The sequence below is a fragment of the Anopheles stephensi genome, chromosome 3 (genome assembly GCF_013141755.1).
Source record: "Anopheles stephensi strain Indian chromosome 3, UCI_ANSTEP_V1.0, whole genome shotgun sequence".
Taxonomy (NCBI): domain Eukaryota; kingdom Metazoa; phylum Arthropoda; class Insecta; order Diptera; family Culicidae; genus Anopheles; species Anopheles stephensi.
This window is the reverse complement of record NC_050203.1, coordinates 37282380-37299105: the sequence shown is the minus strand read 5'-3', so window position 1 is coordinate 37299105 and position 16726 is coordinate 37282380. Positions and strand designations below refer to the sequence as shown.

The 16726-nt window shown below is 47.8% G+C and overlaps 1 protein-coding gene across 1 annotated transcript in view; it reads right to left on the bottom strand.

The window, feature by feature from the left end:
• The window catches only part of LOC118511816 (dendritic arbor reduction protein 1-like), a 110280-nt gene that overhangs the window by 59665 nt on the left and 33889 nt on the right, over positions 1-16726 (bottom strand). Inside the window, exons 2-3 of the mRNA XM_036055356.1 lie at positions 1149-1332; positions 56-942 (exon numbers count right to left, since the gene is read on the bottom strand). Of these exons, the coding sequence (XP_035911249.1) occupies positions 56-942; positions 1149-1332 (1071 nt within the window). The remainder of the gene's footprint in view (positions 1-55; positions 943-1148; positions 1333-16726) is intronic.

Here is a 16726-nt window from a genome sequence, read left to right as displayed (position 1 = left end):
GAGAACGGTCATTGAGCCAAAAGGAACGTTGGTTCCAATTTCGAAGAATACTAACCTGCAGATTGTTCCCGGGACTTCCGGGATCCGAGTTCGGTGGAGTTAGCGGCGGGACGTACATTAGCCTCGAAATAGGTGTTGCACATGCATTGGAGCCTTGCGTTGCGCCATATTTGCTATGGTACATCGGTCCAGGAGGTTGACTAAGGGTAGCCGTTCCGCCGGCCGGACCTTGATGCTGTTGAGGCTGCCAGTGATAGTAGTTATTGTTCTGATTCACCTGCATATGCTGCTGATGTGGATGGTGTTGCTGATGGTGATGCGGCTGCTGGTGCTGCTGATGGTGGGGATGCTGTAGTTGATGATGCTGCTGAAGCTGTTGAGGCTGATGATGCTGCTGCTGCTGCTGCTGCTGCTGAGGTGGGTGATTAGTGAGAAGCTGCAGACTAGAACCACTCCCATTCGTTCCAGCTAGATAGCCATTGAGATTGTGCTGATTGGGATGACCATGAGCTGCTGTGATGCTGTGCGCGTAGCCGGTCCCATTGTTCGAGAGGAAATTATTGCTATTGGTGTTACTATTGTTGTTGCTATTCGTGTGACAGCTGGTGACGTCACTGTGCATATGGTTTTGGTGGATGCTGTTGTTGTTGTTGTTGTTGTGCAGATGGCTTAGGTTGTTGTTATGGTTGGTGGCGCTCTGCGCAAGTAGGTTGCTCTTTTCGGTTTTGATCTCGAGCGGGCTGAGCAAGGGCGAGGACAACGGTTCCAGGAACGGATCGTCGACGGCTTCCATCTTGACCTGCGGTATGCCGTTCATGGTGCCAAGCATGATAGCATTCTCGGGGTCGATGTTCTGTATCGAGCTGGTGATGTCCTCCCACAGCGGTGGCCGAAGAAAAGAATCTTCCGCTTCCGTGCACAGCATGTCTCGATGTTTGTTGCCTGGAAGAATAAGAAGGATTATCACCAAATAGACACACAATCGTTCGGTTTTTATTTAATCCGTTTTGTCGAGTGGAGTTCACAAGCAAAACTCAAAACGGTTATCTTTGCGTAAGTAGCTTAAGCTCGCGTCTCTCTTACAGTAGCCAGCGTAAAAAAACATCTTCCATTTCCTTATGCGTTCCCAAAACGTTACCGATACGTACCGAAGAAAAACTCCTTCCCATAGTGGTCGTAGTTCTGGCCGGTGTAGCTCGATAATCCCGACGACGACAGTGGCGAGCTGGATGATGGATGATGCTGACTGCCCGGTACAACGTCCAGCTCGACATCGGTTTCCAATTTATTTATGCGCCCCATCAGCTCATGCCGAAATTCTAATTCTGGTGACTGAAATTAATTGTGTGGATGATAAAACCGAGAAAAGGGAGAAATTAATGAACGCTGTCCTGGTCGAGATTGTCGCGACGGACCCTTTTTCGAATGCGATGATCCGAAGAGGATCAATTTGTGTGAAGAGCCCGAGTCGCGTACATAATTTATGATAAGCAGTTTCATTACAACAAATGCATTTAGCTTGTTTTGGTCACAGAAAAATGCACCAACAGACAGGATTAAACAGTTGGGAACAGTGGAATGCTTTCTGCGGGAGGCGACATCGAATGCGAGAGTTGCTAACGATTCCCGTGATCAGTGCAGATGAGTGCTTTATGTTATTATTATAATAATCATTATTTAGAGAGCTTATTTCGGAGAGGAATACGTTCCATTGTTTCAGCAAAAAGTCAACCAAAAAAACATCGTGAAAAAACAGCAAAGCAATTCAGGTACAGCTCTGGTTCGAGCAACCCAACCAGCAGATGATCAATTCCGATTGCACCTCACAACGATCTTCGCGCGCTGTCAATCCCAATCACTGAGAACATTAATTTACATAAACACGACCCTCTCCCCACCGTTTCGAAGAGGGCCATCGACCTATGCTGAGGCAGATGGGCTCCAGTGAAAGCGCCTGTCCCAGCCGTACGAATGCCAGTTACAATCCGTCGTGGTCGTGGTGCTGGTGCCGGTGTGATCTACGGGCCACCACTAGAATCCCTGGTGAGACTATGAGAAACTATGGAAACGATTAGATCACTTGATGGACGCTAAAGTGACGGTCTGAAATGCTACTTGCCAGCTCGCTTAGGTCGTGGTGCCTCGGTTAGCGCAAAAAAAAAAAAACGAACGCTTGCCAACTGTTTGGGTGAGCATCGAACGAGCTGGAGACGATAATCACAGAGATTATAAACACTGGCACAGTGTGATTGATTTATTTACTGCTAGTGATGCCAACTGTTTTGCAATTAAATTCTCGTTCAAACTCCCCCATGTTGTACAGCTTGTACTTGTATCGTGACAATCGTGTGGAATCTCTTCCCGTAGCATTGCAACAAGGAAAATAAAGCTTGTGCAGACTATAAATTCCGAAATTTTACAGTCACCAAAACGGTTTGTCTCCATGCAGTTAAAACCCATACAGCTTTTAATATTCTAGATTACATTAGAGTTTAATGGTTTTATGGTAAATATCGTCGTAAACATCGCGCATCGCTACCCCTTGTAGTAACACATGTCCCAATTTAGCCTCCGCCAGTTAATAAATTCGCACGTAAACATGCATTTTTATCACGTTTCCGAACCCCGCGATGGTGTTGGTATGGGAAAGCATGAAAAATGGTTCCTCGCTTTGCGGTGCGCAGAATGGCAACGGAACGAGCCACATTACAACTGACCAAACGGCAGATTTTAAACACTTATGAGCGTGTGTTCTGTGGCTAGGCGGCTCAGGAATGGGCAGAAAAACTGCAACTAAATAATGGCAAAAATGGTAGTGCTCCGTGCTTGCACCAGGTTGCGCCCATGCTCATCACTTTTCATCCCACTGCGAGCCGTGGCGGACAGCAAAATTTGCATACAATCGGCCGTTAAAAAAATTATCCTCGCAATCTCTGGCTGGTGGCATAGTGTGGCGTGCATGTGAAATGCTGTGCGGCGTTTTGTAGTAGAATTTACGATCGATTTTATATTATTCCTCACCGTCGTCGATCGAGCGCGCGGTGGGATATGGTGGCAGATTGAGGCGAGATGACACTTTAGCAGCGTTGGTGAGGCAGGGTGTTTGAGCCGCAAATAGAATATTAACTGCTCAATATCTCAATTGCTTAGAATTTGCACAGTTGGGAGTGCATTTCGATGGGTGGGGAAGAAGGAAGACTGGGTCGATGGACATGATCGAGGCATTGTTTAGTGTTGCACTATTAGAAGTAGCGCGTTCGGTGACGGTAGTGCCGTGCGATTGAGCGGAATGAGTAATTTGATTCAAGCCAGTACTCGATGCACTTACAATGAGTTGCTTCTCAAGGCACCTCCAAAGACTTACTACCGAACCGGAAGACTACATTTGTGTGACAAAATTATAGCTTGTAGCTTTTTATAGCAAGTATGGTGCACCGGCAACCTCTCCGCTAAGGTCGCCAGCTACTGACAACTCAATGGAGCACAGTTTGCGGGTAAAACCGTGAGCGAGAATTGTGCCCCTTGCGTGCTCTGCATTGTATTATGCTGTCAAATAAATGGAATCTAAATGAGGAATTTTCTAGAAAATTGAATGCTTGTACCACCACCACCATTACGCCCGGTTAAATGGTGACAAATATACTCGATTTTACAAATCTTGGCGCAAAATATTTGTTTCGAGCAATCTTAAACACAAACAGCTCAATAAAACAATCGGAGCGTTTAGCGCAAGCGTCAGGCGATTGATTGGAGTGATGTATTTCTTGCTCCCCTGGTTTTTGTTTTGCTTGTTTGCTATAAATTTGCATCACCCAAGCATTCGCGGTGACACGTTTAGCACCGCCGGCCAGCATTCTGACTACGTTCCGCGCACACATCGGAACGCATAATGGTGTAGATATCTGTGTCACTGGGCTAAGAACATTGGGCCAGAACAAGGCTCGATTGAAGCTCGGGCCTAACGCATGCATGTTGTTCTCCTCATCACTACCCTCGCGAGCCACGTTTAGAGGTGAGATATAGCTGAAAGTTATAATAAAACAGAACAAACCCGATCTCCAGCTGTCCAGATCTGTTGGAGCCCGCGCAAACTACAACACACATACACACAGGCCCGCTGGCCAAGCGGAATGAGGCCACCGGTTCGACAAAATGTCCATTGAAACTATGTTCATCGATCGATCGAATCGCGCTGGTCAGCTGGTTAGCTCGGTGTGGGTGGTAATGGCGCGAGGGAAAGTGGGGGGGGGGGGGGGGGGGAGGAGAGAGAGGGTCGTCCGATGGTCCGAGCATGGCGAGAAGAAGGAAGCTGACATAACGGGGCACAAAGGTGAGATCCAGGGTGACGGTTGACCGAGATCAGATGTGTCAACCTCAGCCCCTGCCATACCATCTGGTTGGCCGGACTGTGGCACGTAGCTAACGAGGAATGCCACGCCACGAGCTGGTACACTACCGTGGCATTAGCCTCAGCCCGGCACATAATTCATCTGATGGATGCCTCGAAATCTGCACCGCTGCGTGTCAATCGGTCGGGGACTGCACACTCCATAAATAACCAGTGAGCCACCGGATTTAGCGTGCCAGTTGACAGTAGTCAGCACGCTGAGCCGAGTAGTTGTAGTAGCGTGGAGAGGGAAAAATCCACGGGGCCCCTGGCTGGTTTCGATTAAAATAATGGACAAAAGTGCGATAAAATTTGAATTGAATGGATGCATTCGAGCACCATTCGGGAGCGAATGTGTGTGTGTGTTTGATGGCAAATTAACCTCTTTTTCTGGTGGTGGTGGAGCTCTTGAGCATTGGGAGACAAGACCAACATGACGATCATGGTCAGAGCAAGCTGCGGTAGCGTGCAGTATGGTCGATGATCGATCGGAGATGTTTGAAAGGTAATTAAATCCTTCTGCTGGGATAAGTTTATGGTATGGTATGTTGTGTTCAACGATTCTAGGCAATATCGGCGGAAGTGTTAGAAATTCTTGAAGAGGTTCAAATAATTGGAAGCACCATTTTAAGGTTAAAAAGGAAGCTGTAATAGCTAGGTTTTCTTTACTACTTAATTCGTTCCAGTACTATGCTGAATAGAAGTCATGCTTCAATGCGAAGATCCGTGTCAAGCGCAGTCAACATATGCATGTCTAGTACATGTACGTCCTCATTAGATGCTGACACTGGATGCATGTACGTGGAGGACCCTCTACAGAATTGCGTCCCATAATGCCGTTGCGTAAAAAAAGCGTCCCTGGCAACCTCAGATTACTGCCGCCACGACAGTCCTTCCAGGATATAGGTTATGACTATTGGCCAACCACTGACAGCGCACTGTTTTGTGCAAATGTTATGCTAAATACCTACAAGCCACTCTAAACGAGCGCAGTTTCGCGGATATAAAACAGCTCACCAGCCAGCAAGCCCCCTGCCGTTGGATTTGGCCGGTAAAATTGCCACAATTTATGAGCGACTCACCGATGATTTGATGCGATTGCTAGAACACACAATATTAGCATTTACAGCAGAGCTCCCGGGCCCCGAGCTGCTATAACGACTCATAAGCGATGCTGGGCTAACCTGGTCAGCCGCTTCGCACCCGGCCACCAAAACGGCCCGGAGACTAGAATCGTAGCGCCCCCTTTTGCTGGCAACCAGGGATCACGCTACGAATCCGAGACAAACAAATTGATTGTAAATTTAATTAAACCTACTGAGCGACCGTCCCAAATACCGATTCCGCCCTCCCATCCCGAGGACCGGGCCGGGTGGACCCATGGCAAAATCGTTTTCCGCTATTACTCATACTCAGCGGACCGGGTCGGAGGATGGAAAGTACTGCATAGGATGCCTACTGCGAGTACCACGGCGGGGACTGTGCCCGCACCTTCTGGGCACGTTTCCACACGATCGGAAGATATTTTGCGCGCTGAACTGGGAATTGGCAGAAGTTTTGTTGCTCTCTTTGTCAGCAAACGAAAACGTCGACTCGCCGTCTTTGAAGCTGCTCGGTATGTCCCAGCTTCGGTCGCACAGAGTTTGTAGTTTCGCAATTCGGGGGATCGCGGTCTCAGCTCTGCACGTAGTACCGGGTGGACTTTTTTCCGCTGCCCTATCCCCAACCTCCTCCACCAGCTACACCCGGGTTGTGCCAACTCGTTTGTTTGTTTTGCGATAAAAGGTATGTTTGCACTGATAGAGGCAGCACCACCTCAACGGGCTCGACGGTTGTTGTTTTTTTTGTTGCTTCTTGCGATGGACGGTGAAGACGCAAACCCACCGCAAAGAACGGCAACCATTGTCGATTTTGATGAAATCCATCGACCGACGAAAGGGTGGTCACTGCGGTGGAGCACTTTTGTTAAGCAAACTTGTTGATTCCCTTTTGACGCAACAGGTCAGCCTAGAAAGGGACAACATCGCGCGCACCGTCGAGCCAGTGGGATTCGAAGGCAGAAAGTTTTGATGTATGAAAATATGTACAAAAAAACTGTGACTGTGGCCGAAGAATCCACTCATCACAACACCAGCGACATAAAACCTTCAATGATTGGAGCTACGGAGGGCATATCGCATATCGCGGCCGGATTCATCGCAATAGCTAATAAGACGGTTGGTGGTCACCGCCGTGTTGGGACGGTGAGCAGACCACCGTGTTGTCGCCGGGGATATGGGTGTTTGCTTTTTGATACGATACAAAACCCGGGACACAATATGCTCAATTGCACCGATGAAGTTTCAATACCTGGTGCCTGGCTAGCTTGCCCGCGACGGAATATGCTTTAGTGAGCGCAAGCTTCACCGGCCGTGTCCGGGTCGGATACTAACCTTGGATTTGCAACCTTATTTGACGTTGGTTTTCGCAACATTTGACCACGATAAGATTACTTACCGCCGGGCTTATCAGGCGTTTTCTCATGAGGTGCAAGCTTATGCAATCGCCATCCGGCGCACGGCGAAACGCATGACGAGGATGTGTTTTAATTATAGGGTTGACGCATGGTAATAGTTCTTAAATGCTATTTATACTTTAAAATCTTCTTCACAATGAGCTTTTTAAGACAAAAAAGAAACAATTTTAGACCAATGACATTTCGCTTTCGTCAAAATCACCAACGAAGTACTGGGCAGCTCACCATTAATGTCACTATGCATCGAGCGTACGTTTTCAATTACAATTTCACACCACCCATCTGAAGAGGGCGAGTGACAGAAAGAAAAAAACCGATTCTCCTCTTCGATCACCTGTCCACCCCTAGAATGGCAATATTTTGTCATCGATGTCCTGTGCGGTTGGCGTTGAGCAAATTAATAACCTGTCTACCTGGCTGGCGTGAAGCTAGTGAAGTCCCGTATCGGAGAGCGTGAAGCGTCCCCGGGGAGGACATTGCCGGGACAGGCGTCGGACGGTTCGGTCGGTCTGAGACGGTCGGACGGATCGGTAAATATTGACAAACGATTCACAATTTCCGAACGATATTTGCACAATGATTAGGAAATTAGTCATGCGCACCTTCAAACGAGCCTGGCAGAGGTGCGAAGTTTTAAGTCGCGTCCGCATCTTAACGTGCGCAGGTTCCACCAGCGTTTAATAAGTATGCACGCGTATGTGTGGAGTACGTTGGTGATTACACACGTATGTGTGTGGGGAGTTAACGTTAAAAAAGCCCCACCAAAGGTTTGCAATGTTTTTGTCACTTGCCGTGCAGCACGGGCTAGAGAAGACGCGTTTTTCAAGGTATTGCGCATTGCGCAAATGTTAGCTCGTCCCGTCCGTAAGGTGTGGGCCCAGGCAGGAAGGCTACGTCAGCCCACGTCCCGATCCCCGATCGCCAAAAGGGCTCCAAAACTGCCCAAGGGAAAATGTTCCCCAACGACACACATGAGTAATGGCAAGCCAAAGTCCGCGGGTGAACGTGGCACATGGCGTGAAGAAAATGACACATTTTGGGGTCCGGACGCACGAGGCACAAAAGCTGGTAGACATCTAGCAGCCAGCGGGTTCGTGTAGTACTCCTCCTCAGTTTTTCTGTCTAGGGGGAGCCCGAAAGCTTCTGCCAGGGCTCTGAGTCGCCGTAGCAGCGATTCTATGAGCGCGTATGGACTGCCTCGGTGTGCCGGGGATCTATCAAGCTTGTCAGTAGTTTGGTTTACGGAGATCAGTGTTAGCCTTTACGTGGCTGTTCCTTTCAGTCGCTTCTCGGTCGTTCACGTTCGCCATGTCTACATATGCTGAATGAAACATGCAAATTTAACATTTAGCGCGCGCTCCGTACGAAATCATGCGAAGGAGCGTCTGGAGCGAACTGTGACTCAATCGGTCGTTTTGATTACGGTAACATAAATTCAGCAATTTACATACACGAACATGGACACTGTCTTTCTCACTCGTGCGCTCGCAGATCTCCGGTGCGTCGGGTTGATTCTCGGGGCGGGTAGTAGTACCGCCACTAGTTGTTAGTAAAACTGCTCAATATCTAGAAGTAGTCTGCATCTATTTCTGTGTGAGTATTCTAGTGCAGTAGGCGTCATGCTTAGCATTGGGCTCATGCAGCTAAAAATAAGTCAATCTGCATACGATCGATGATTAGCATATGACAACATGACTGACATTAAGACATTAGAACTGACATTAGAATTTGGGCGACAAAAACACCTAAACATGGACTCCATCACTCACGAGACTTTGTCGTCTCGAAGTTATGCGAGTCTATAAACTTTCCCCGCCGGCCATCCCGAAGCAAGACCCAAAAAGTTCGTATCTTCGTCCGTCCGTACATGATTAATAGCGCATCGCCATTGTAAGGTGCTGCGCATATGGGCAAGCAAATCATCCAAATTGGTCAATGATTTCAGTATCATTGTACGAAGATAAAACAAGCATTTTTTATCCTCCGTGTGTGTGTGTGTGTGTGTTGCAAGTAAGCGCGACACCTATCTGGCGGATGATTTCCAATATTCGACCTTATGCTGGCGGAATCCGGAAGATTTATGCCCCAAAAAAGCTTGAATCATCCACCTCATCGACGCGTTTTACATATCGTCTGCCCCGGTGGACGGTGTCCTCGTCGTCGCTTCGTCGTCCTTACCCAAAAGTGTTTCCGTGTCGTGGCCGTTTGTTGTAGTGAATCATGTTTTGTGAAGTAACCTCAAAAAAGCTGGCGTTGCTGAAATTGAAAATGTTCATCCCCCAGCCCACCGAAGTCTGAAGTCCCCGAATGGAGATTAATTGGATAAAATTATTGGAACATCATTTTCTTAATGCGATACATTTTTCACCCGGCCGCAGTAATACTGTTGACTTTATCGCTCTCCGAAGCTCCGACTGAACCACCGTCCGGATCGTTGGATTTTCATTTTTGCCTGCCCGCACGTGTGTGTGTGTGTGTGTATTATGCCCGAGGACATCTGGTGGGGGTTGCTCATGTGTTTTTGAAACCGCTCGAAAAGCGCGCCATTTAAATTCAAATATTTCATCGCTAAATGCCTAAAACGTGATATCGATTCCCGTGCCGCGTTGCGGTAAGGAAGAAGCGGTAATATAAGTAAACAAACGCTTCATCTCCACCAGCTCCAGCGTGGCGTACGAGCGAAGATCTCGGTCTCTCTCTCTCTCTCTTTCTCTCTCTTTCTCTGCAGCAGAGGAACATTCCTTTCAACCATCAACTGATCGGCGAGCTATTTGTGCATCTGACATTTTTGATGCTGTAAGAACCGATGGCGCTGTCAGTGATAGTGATGTTTCACATGTAGCTCGGGATAGTGTAAGGTGCACCTGAATGCGAGATTTCTGTGAAGAAAAGGACGCCGCACGGCAGTATCGATTTGCACGACTTTGCTACTTTTAAGATAAAACTCGAAACTCTAATCAAATGTTACTCCCGAGAGCTTACGCTTTAGACTGGGAAGAAGCAGCGTGAGAATTGCAAATGTTGCAACACCCCCCCCCTTGCGACGAATCCGATCCGGAACGATTACCACCGATCAATACATCGGTAACCCGCACATTTTAATGATTCAAATGTAGTGTAACGAACATCGGCTTAAATTGGGTAAAATATTGGACCCCGTTCCAGCCGTTAAACTAATCAAACCGATCGCATCAAAACCTGTCGCCGCCTCCGGTGCAGTTGGGCAGGCAGGTTCTGTTCACCTAACACAGGTTTCGACGCGTTTTCACTTTCGTTCGTCCCTTTACAATCGGTTAGGGGGGGTCCGTTCGTACATCAAGGGTGACGATAGATCGGTGCTTTACAACCACCATGCGACCAGTATTAACTGCGTCCACATGCCCGTACGAAGCAAGTACACATGCTAGGCTACTCCTGCACCAGGCACAAGCCGACCCCTTCGGTGGTGGTGTCATGGGCGTTTGTACGAAGCGGTGGCAAGATGTTCACTTGGCACCACGATGTGTGTGCGCTGTGCCACAACGACAGCCCAACATCGGCGCGTACACATGAAATTGGTCACGATTCTGATATTTCGTTCTGAATTCCGCAACATTCTTCATCGGAATCGGTATCGTACACGGCTGGTGCACGCGCACTGGTTTTGGTAGATTTTCAATTGGCGTACCAGCAGTCCGAAGCAAAACGGCCCGGTATAGTCACACTGCAGCACCACCAACACGGTCCCCATCCCGATGGCTCCTCCACACGTGGAAAGACAACCGCGTTGCATCATACGATCGGAGCAACAGCAGGGATAAGGGAGACTTGGACTCGAAAAGCTGCTGCTGCCGGCATCCATAATGCCAACAAAGAACCAACAATGGTGTTTAGAAGTGTTTAGAGTGCAGTACGGCCACTATAATCAGCCGTGCCTGCAAAAGGGTGAGCAGTGTACGGTTTTGGTTGGACGCGAACCAAAGTACGTGAGGTAATTTTACAATAATGGAGCGCTGGTGGCTCTCGCCCGGTGTCGTTCAACGAAAGCGAACGGCCGACCGAACGGATCGGACGGCTTTGTATCGTTCGGCGATCGGTTTGATATGAAAGTGCTTAAAAGTTGAACTATTGACAGGGTTCACCGGGTTGCCCCCGGCGGGCTGGCTACAGCGCTTTGGGCGCTTTAGTGCCGGGCGCCTCATGCAAGCGTCCAGAGCTCCTGGCTAGAAGCACTGAGCAGAGCCAGTAGGCGCCGAAACGAAACGAAACGTCAATGTGTCAATATTATTTACCCCCCTCTCGTTGTGTTTGTTCCCCCCCGGGGGAAGGGAGGCTTAAAGTGCGACCTTTTCGCAAGAGATTTGACATCCGCGTGCGTGTCGATGACGCGTTGTTGGTGAATAGGTTGAGTGATGTCGCTACAGCGCAACTAGCTATGTCTTAAAGGCTTCTGAGCTCGTGAAATTCACACTTGATAAATATGCTTGCATGATAACCGATTCCAGACGTTGTCACATTTCTTCAACCAGACCCTCGTATTTAACATGGAAATAGCTTAAATTAGCGCTCAAACTTCATGGATAATAAAAAGGCATTATGATGAGTGTTTAGGGTAAGTGCTAGCATCAAATTGGTGCTCACCCTGAAGCGATGATAATTTTTCCCGCACCAGCTTTGATTTATCATTCGTGAAAAGCCAATTAGAACGCATTTACATGGAAACTTTATAATTTGTGTCAGTGCGGGCAAATATGAAAATATTTATTTCACACCGCACACGGTCGGGCTTGACGCATTCATGATTATTACTACAAACACTATGAATATTTATGCCCTTCTGCTGCATGCACCGCTCACTTCCTGCTACACTTAGGCTGTCAATTACGGTTCAGCCGCCGTTGGACGTGGTCGGGGTCGTCGATACGCTGCACTATAGAGTTTACCCCGGGGTGATCGTAGCTTAAGCAGATCCGTACCGTGACGACGCTAGCTGGGACAATCTGACGCTCCGTAGATCATTTATTCTTGGCGGTCTGTTCGAGTGTTGCAGGCAGTGCCAGGGAGTTCCTTAACACAACCAATCCAAATGATTCTCGGATATTGATGGCCGCCCGGTGTGCTCGTAAACTGAAGATCGACACTAAACTGCACCGTGCAAGACAAATTTAACCTGTTCTGGGCAGAAGTATTTCCAGCTCCAGCTTCCGTAAGGCGTATGACAGAATGGAGAAAAAAAAATTAATCCGCCAGCCTACGAACACGGCGTAAGGAAAATAAAGCACCGATAAAAACGTCCAACATCGAGCACACTGCCCACCTGACAAGTCCCCAGAAATGGAAGCTGCTGTAGGTAAGGTGCTCGTAAAGTGAGGAATTAATGGTATCAAAGTGGATGGAAATGGGAATCGCCGGAATGGAGCTCGGGAGCTTCGGGTGGGCTTGCAGGTCCCCAAGGAGACTTCAATCACGTGCAGTACGGCACTAAGCTAGCTAGCTTCCCTGGTAAGGAAGCGCTGCAAGGAAGTCAATTTTTCAAACCTTCGCTCGAAAAGGGCTTCACTCTCGTGCTCGGTGCTAAAATAGGTCAGCGACGAGCACCGCCGGTGTACGGTGTGCTTTTGGATAAAGTAATTATCCAATACCTTTTCTGCCGTAGTTTTGCATGGGCAGTAGCGAAACACACGGCAGCGAAAAATCACAGATCTCCTCCCAGCAGCGGTAGAAGTAACGGGGCCAATTTCGAAGCTCAACGATTCCTACTCCATCACGCTAATTGGCCCAATGAAATTAAAGACGTCAGACAAAACAAACCGTGTGCTGCGGCGCGCATCGGCTGGGGACAGTGCGGAGTGAGGACTCTCCCGGTGCAGCCAATTTTCCGCACGGTTGCAGACTGAAAATGGTACTTTTAATAGACCGGACTAACTATGCATGCACACACACACACACACAAATACACACGAGCGGCAGTATGAGCTTGAGACACTAAAAAGTCATCGAGCACCGGTAAGCGAGTCTCGACGCGTTGTCTCGCAGTCGTCCGATCCGAGCGACGGAAAGTCTGCAGTGGTTCGAGTGAGAGCGGCTCTTCCAGCGAACTGGTGTTGCCATGTCCGATGATAAGAAAACTATAGGAAAGTACATTTTCGCGGACGCGTTGTCGCTGCCAACTGGGGGCACAGGCAAGTCGCGGGGGATCTTTCTCCCGGTGGGAATAGGCTCGGCATGGGCCGACACAATAAGACTTGGAGCTGGTGGTTGGCTGCTCGGCTGGGTTGCGAATGAGCAAAGCACACGTCGCGTAATCTGCACAGCACCTAACGAGCTTAACGTGCAGAGGATTAATTTCATCTGACATGCTCCTGTCGATCGGATAGCAGCGGACATGTACTTCTGCTTGTGTCGACTACTGGATGGATGTCTACCGGTGTACGGAAGGATCATCGTCACGTGAGGTGACGAAAGTTGCATAATTTATTCAAAATATCTTGTGCGAAGTTGCGGAACAAGCGAAATGTCATCGCTGGTACACCTTGGACATTTACTACACCAAACATTTCTGGTAAAAAATCTCAATATTCACCATCAAAGTTAGCTTATTGCGATCTCCAATTTTTTCCTTGGACAGTCCACAGTGTGGCGTTGAACCTTTCAAGCGCCATCCCGTGACTAAGGTTACTGTGAGTGTAGACAATTTGCCTTTAGCCGCTTGTTCTTTAATGGATATCTTTCACGCTTCCCCGCGATAAGTGCCTTCTTCAGCGAGATTTAACAACGTTGAAAACGACTCCGCAATAAGGCACCGACATGGATTCGATCGGTGTTTCATAACCCATATTCACCAGCAAAGAACGATCGAGCGTGCAACGAGCTCCCTGGTGACGCTAGGCAATTTCAATCGTTTGCCTTTTTTTTCAAACTCACCCAAGCAACAGCGCGACCCAAAGCCGGGCTCGCAAGAAAAAAACTCGGATGAAATCGAACGAAAAATCAATATCATAGTTCATTTGGGTTATGTTTGTCACGAAGCGCATTTGTAGCGCTCGTTTCGTTGCGCCCCGCATGGCGTCCACCAGTTCGTGCATTCATATTAATGTCGTCCCTGTGAGTCGTCCCTCCACATCACTTTCGTTCGTTCGGTCCAGAAAGCTGGAGCCGTGGCTCAGATTCAGGTTTCATTCATGAGCTGTGAAGAGCATAATCCGTTGGAATTAGATAAATCGCGGGAAGGAAATGGTGCCGCTGATCTGGCTGGCTGGCTGGTACTGTGTTGGCTACCGACGAGCAAAACCCCGCATCGGCACACATAGGCCCAAGCCTGGGCGAGATCGTGGCCAGTGAAGCCTACTGCTCTTGCCCGGCCGGAGATGACTATGTCACGGGCTATGTTCGCTGCACCGAGTGCAAACATGCAGCAAATGCACCTCACTCGCAATCGTGGCTGGCTGGAAGCTCCCGGTGCCGTAACAGTATGACCATTAGATTGGAGCTGCTCCAGGCACCTTTGGTGAGTTTTTTTTTCGCTTTGCTTCGCTTTGTTTTGGTGAGCAGCAGGCAGAAAAACGAGGGAAATGCATTAAAGAGTATAGGTTACCTGGCGGGTATAGCGAATGGCAGCAAGAATTGAAATTAGGAATTCACTCTCGCTTTCGACCAGGCCGAGCTCGCTTCCACCGCGCGGGGGTTTCGGCCGCACAGCTGCTGTCCAGGTTAGCTGTAGCTGCCGGTTTGATATTAAATTTATTTTAATTATGTAACTTCCTCGTCGTGGCCGAAGGATGAGATCAAGCGCAGAGGCAGCGGGAAGCGAGTGTGGAGTGTGGAACGCACGAACAAGAAGTTCGTATTCTTTGTTTCTACCAACCAGGCAAAGGGCCGACGGAGTACCGCCGTGGTGCGGGTGTGTTGAAAGTGTTGCGGTGCGGCACAGGAGGCAGTGTGTTTATTGAAGACAGTAATGAGGCAATTTGAGCGAAATGCCCATTGAAATTTGTTTTGATCTTTCACAAAGGTCAATACGCTTGGGAAAGATAGCATGAGTTAGGGAGGGGTGGGTTTTTGCGATTTGTTTCTCCACTTTTTTCACGATTATATTTGACTTGGGTCGACGAATTACGATCTAAACTTTCCAGATGATCGGTTAGTAAAGCTGAAGCTGAAGATCAAAGAATCTCGATTGTTACGGGATGAAAAGCCGTGGAAATGTCGGCCGATTAGCTGAGATACGTGTGCAATGACCAGAAATGATATTTGAGGTATTGTTTTAAACTGGGAGAGTAAAGGTGGTCAAGGGTTTGCTTGTCCACTTTGTTGTTGTGTAAACAAATCAATCGATAATAATAATGAATACTATACCTTGGTATTTAAGCTTTTAAACTGTCCTAAAATGGTCATAAGATAGAGTTTATGTGGCTTCAGTTTTCGATGTTCTTATTTTCACGTACATAATTTAAAATGCTTTAAATAATGTATATTAATTTATATTCTTTCCAAAACTAAGGTATTCTCCTCAGCGGTATACGGGAGTACAATTTCCAAAACTGTTTTCCCCTGTATGTGAAACGAAAGTTAATAATGTACGGTGATCTAAATATTGTATAACTAATAGAAGGCTTTAATCCATTTCATATTACTGAAGTGTGCAATCGTATTGTGGAATCTTGCAAAGAGCAAAGGGAATGGTTGCCATGGGACTGTGAAGTTTTCCAATTAGCTTGGCATTTACGAAGTGAAAATAAGAACATTGTATTTAACTTATTGTTGCGTTAAGTCCATTCAAATTCATAGCTGATTGCAAAGTTCCATGGTCATGTCATGAGACTGATCCTAGACGATTCCAACCCAGAAATCTTTTTTGGCCAACAGAGGCAGAGGAGGACCGCCCCAAATTGAGATGAAATTAAGGTGTTTTGAGATCCGGTTGCGGATTCCTTAGTCAAACAGCTTTAGGAATAGTTTCGGTCTCTCATTGGTTGATTCCTGTGATATTTATACTCCTTTCAGATGTACAGTATTCATCAAAGTATGGAATATGAAAATAGTGCCAATCGCATTAATGAGTTATTTGTTAAACCCGACTAAAATACTCGAACGAAACAATCTCGTTATGAGAAGCTTAACTATAGGATAAATGTATAACTGAATGCTGCTTTTACTGTATGGTTTATCGGTCTATAAAAAAATATGACCATGCCTTCATGGCATTAAATTGTACCATCAGCGTTTGCCCGCGTGAGAAAACGTTCCAGCAAATGTACTGTACTCATCGTTGCTCTTTGGCACCTTCGAGCACGCATGCGTTGATTTTTATGCGTGAAATCACTCGGCGCGATCAAGGCTAATCGTACACCGTACTCACACAGCTCACGGCCGCACAATCTATGACCATCTTTATGTCCACGCCACGGTGATGATCAAAATTAGGGTACAACATAAAGTGCAGCAAACGAATGGAAAACGATACCACACACCGACTCGTAGCCCGAGCCTACCCTTTCACTCGTGATCGAGCCAAACACACCCTCACAACAGCCACAACGGCAACAACAACCACCACCACCAGGTACGATCCAACTCTGCCACAATCCCTCAATTCAATGGTAATAAATTGATTGGATAAATAAATGATCTACTCGATCTCCCTCGCCGATTGCCCTCGCTTCTCGAAGCCCTGCTCGATCACTTTTACGTTGGTGACACGGCAACACGCTAGCAAAAAGGCCCCTGCTAGCCCCGTGTGTCCGTGTGTCCGCAATGCGATGTATGATGCTCTCCCCGGCAGTTCGTCATTAAGGTGTTTACGTCCCGTCGATACCTTGTAGAGGTTGATTATGAGAAACACAATC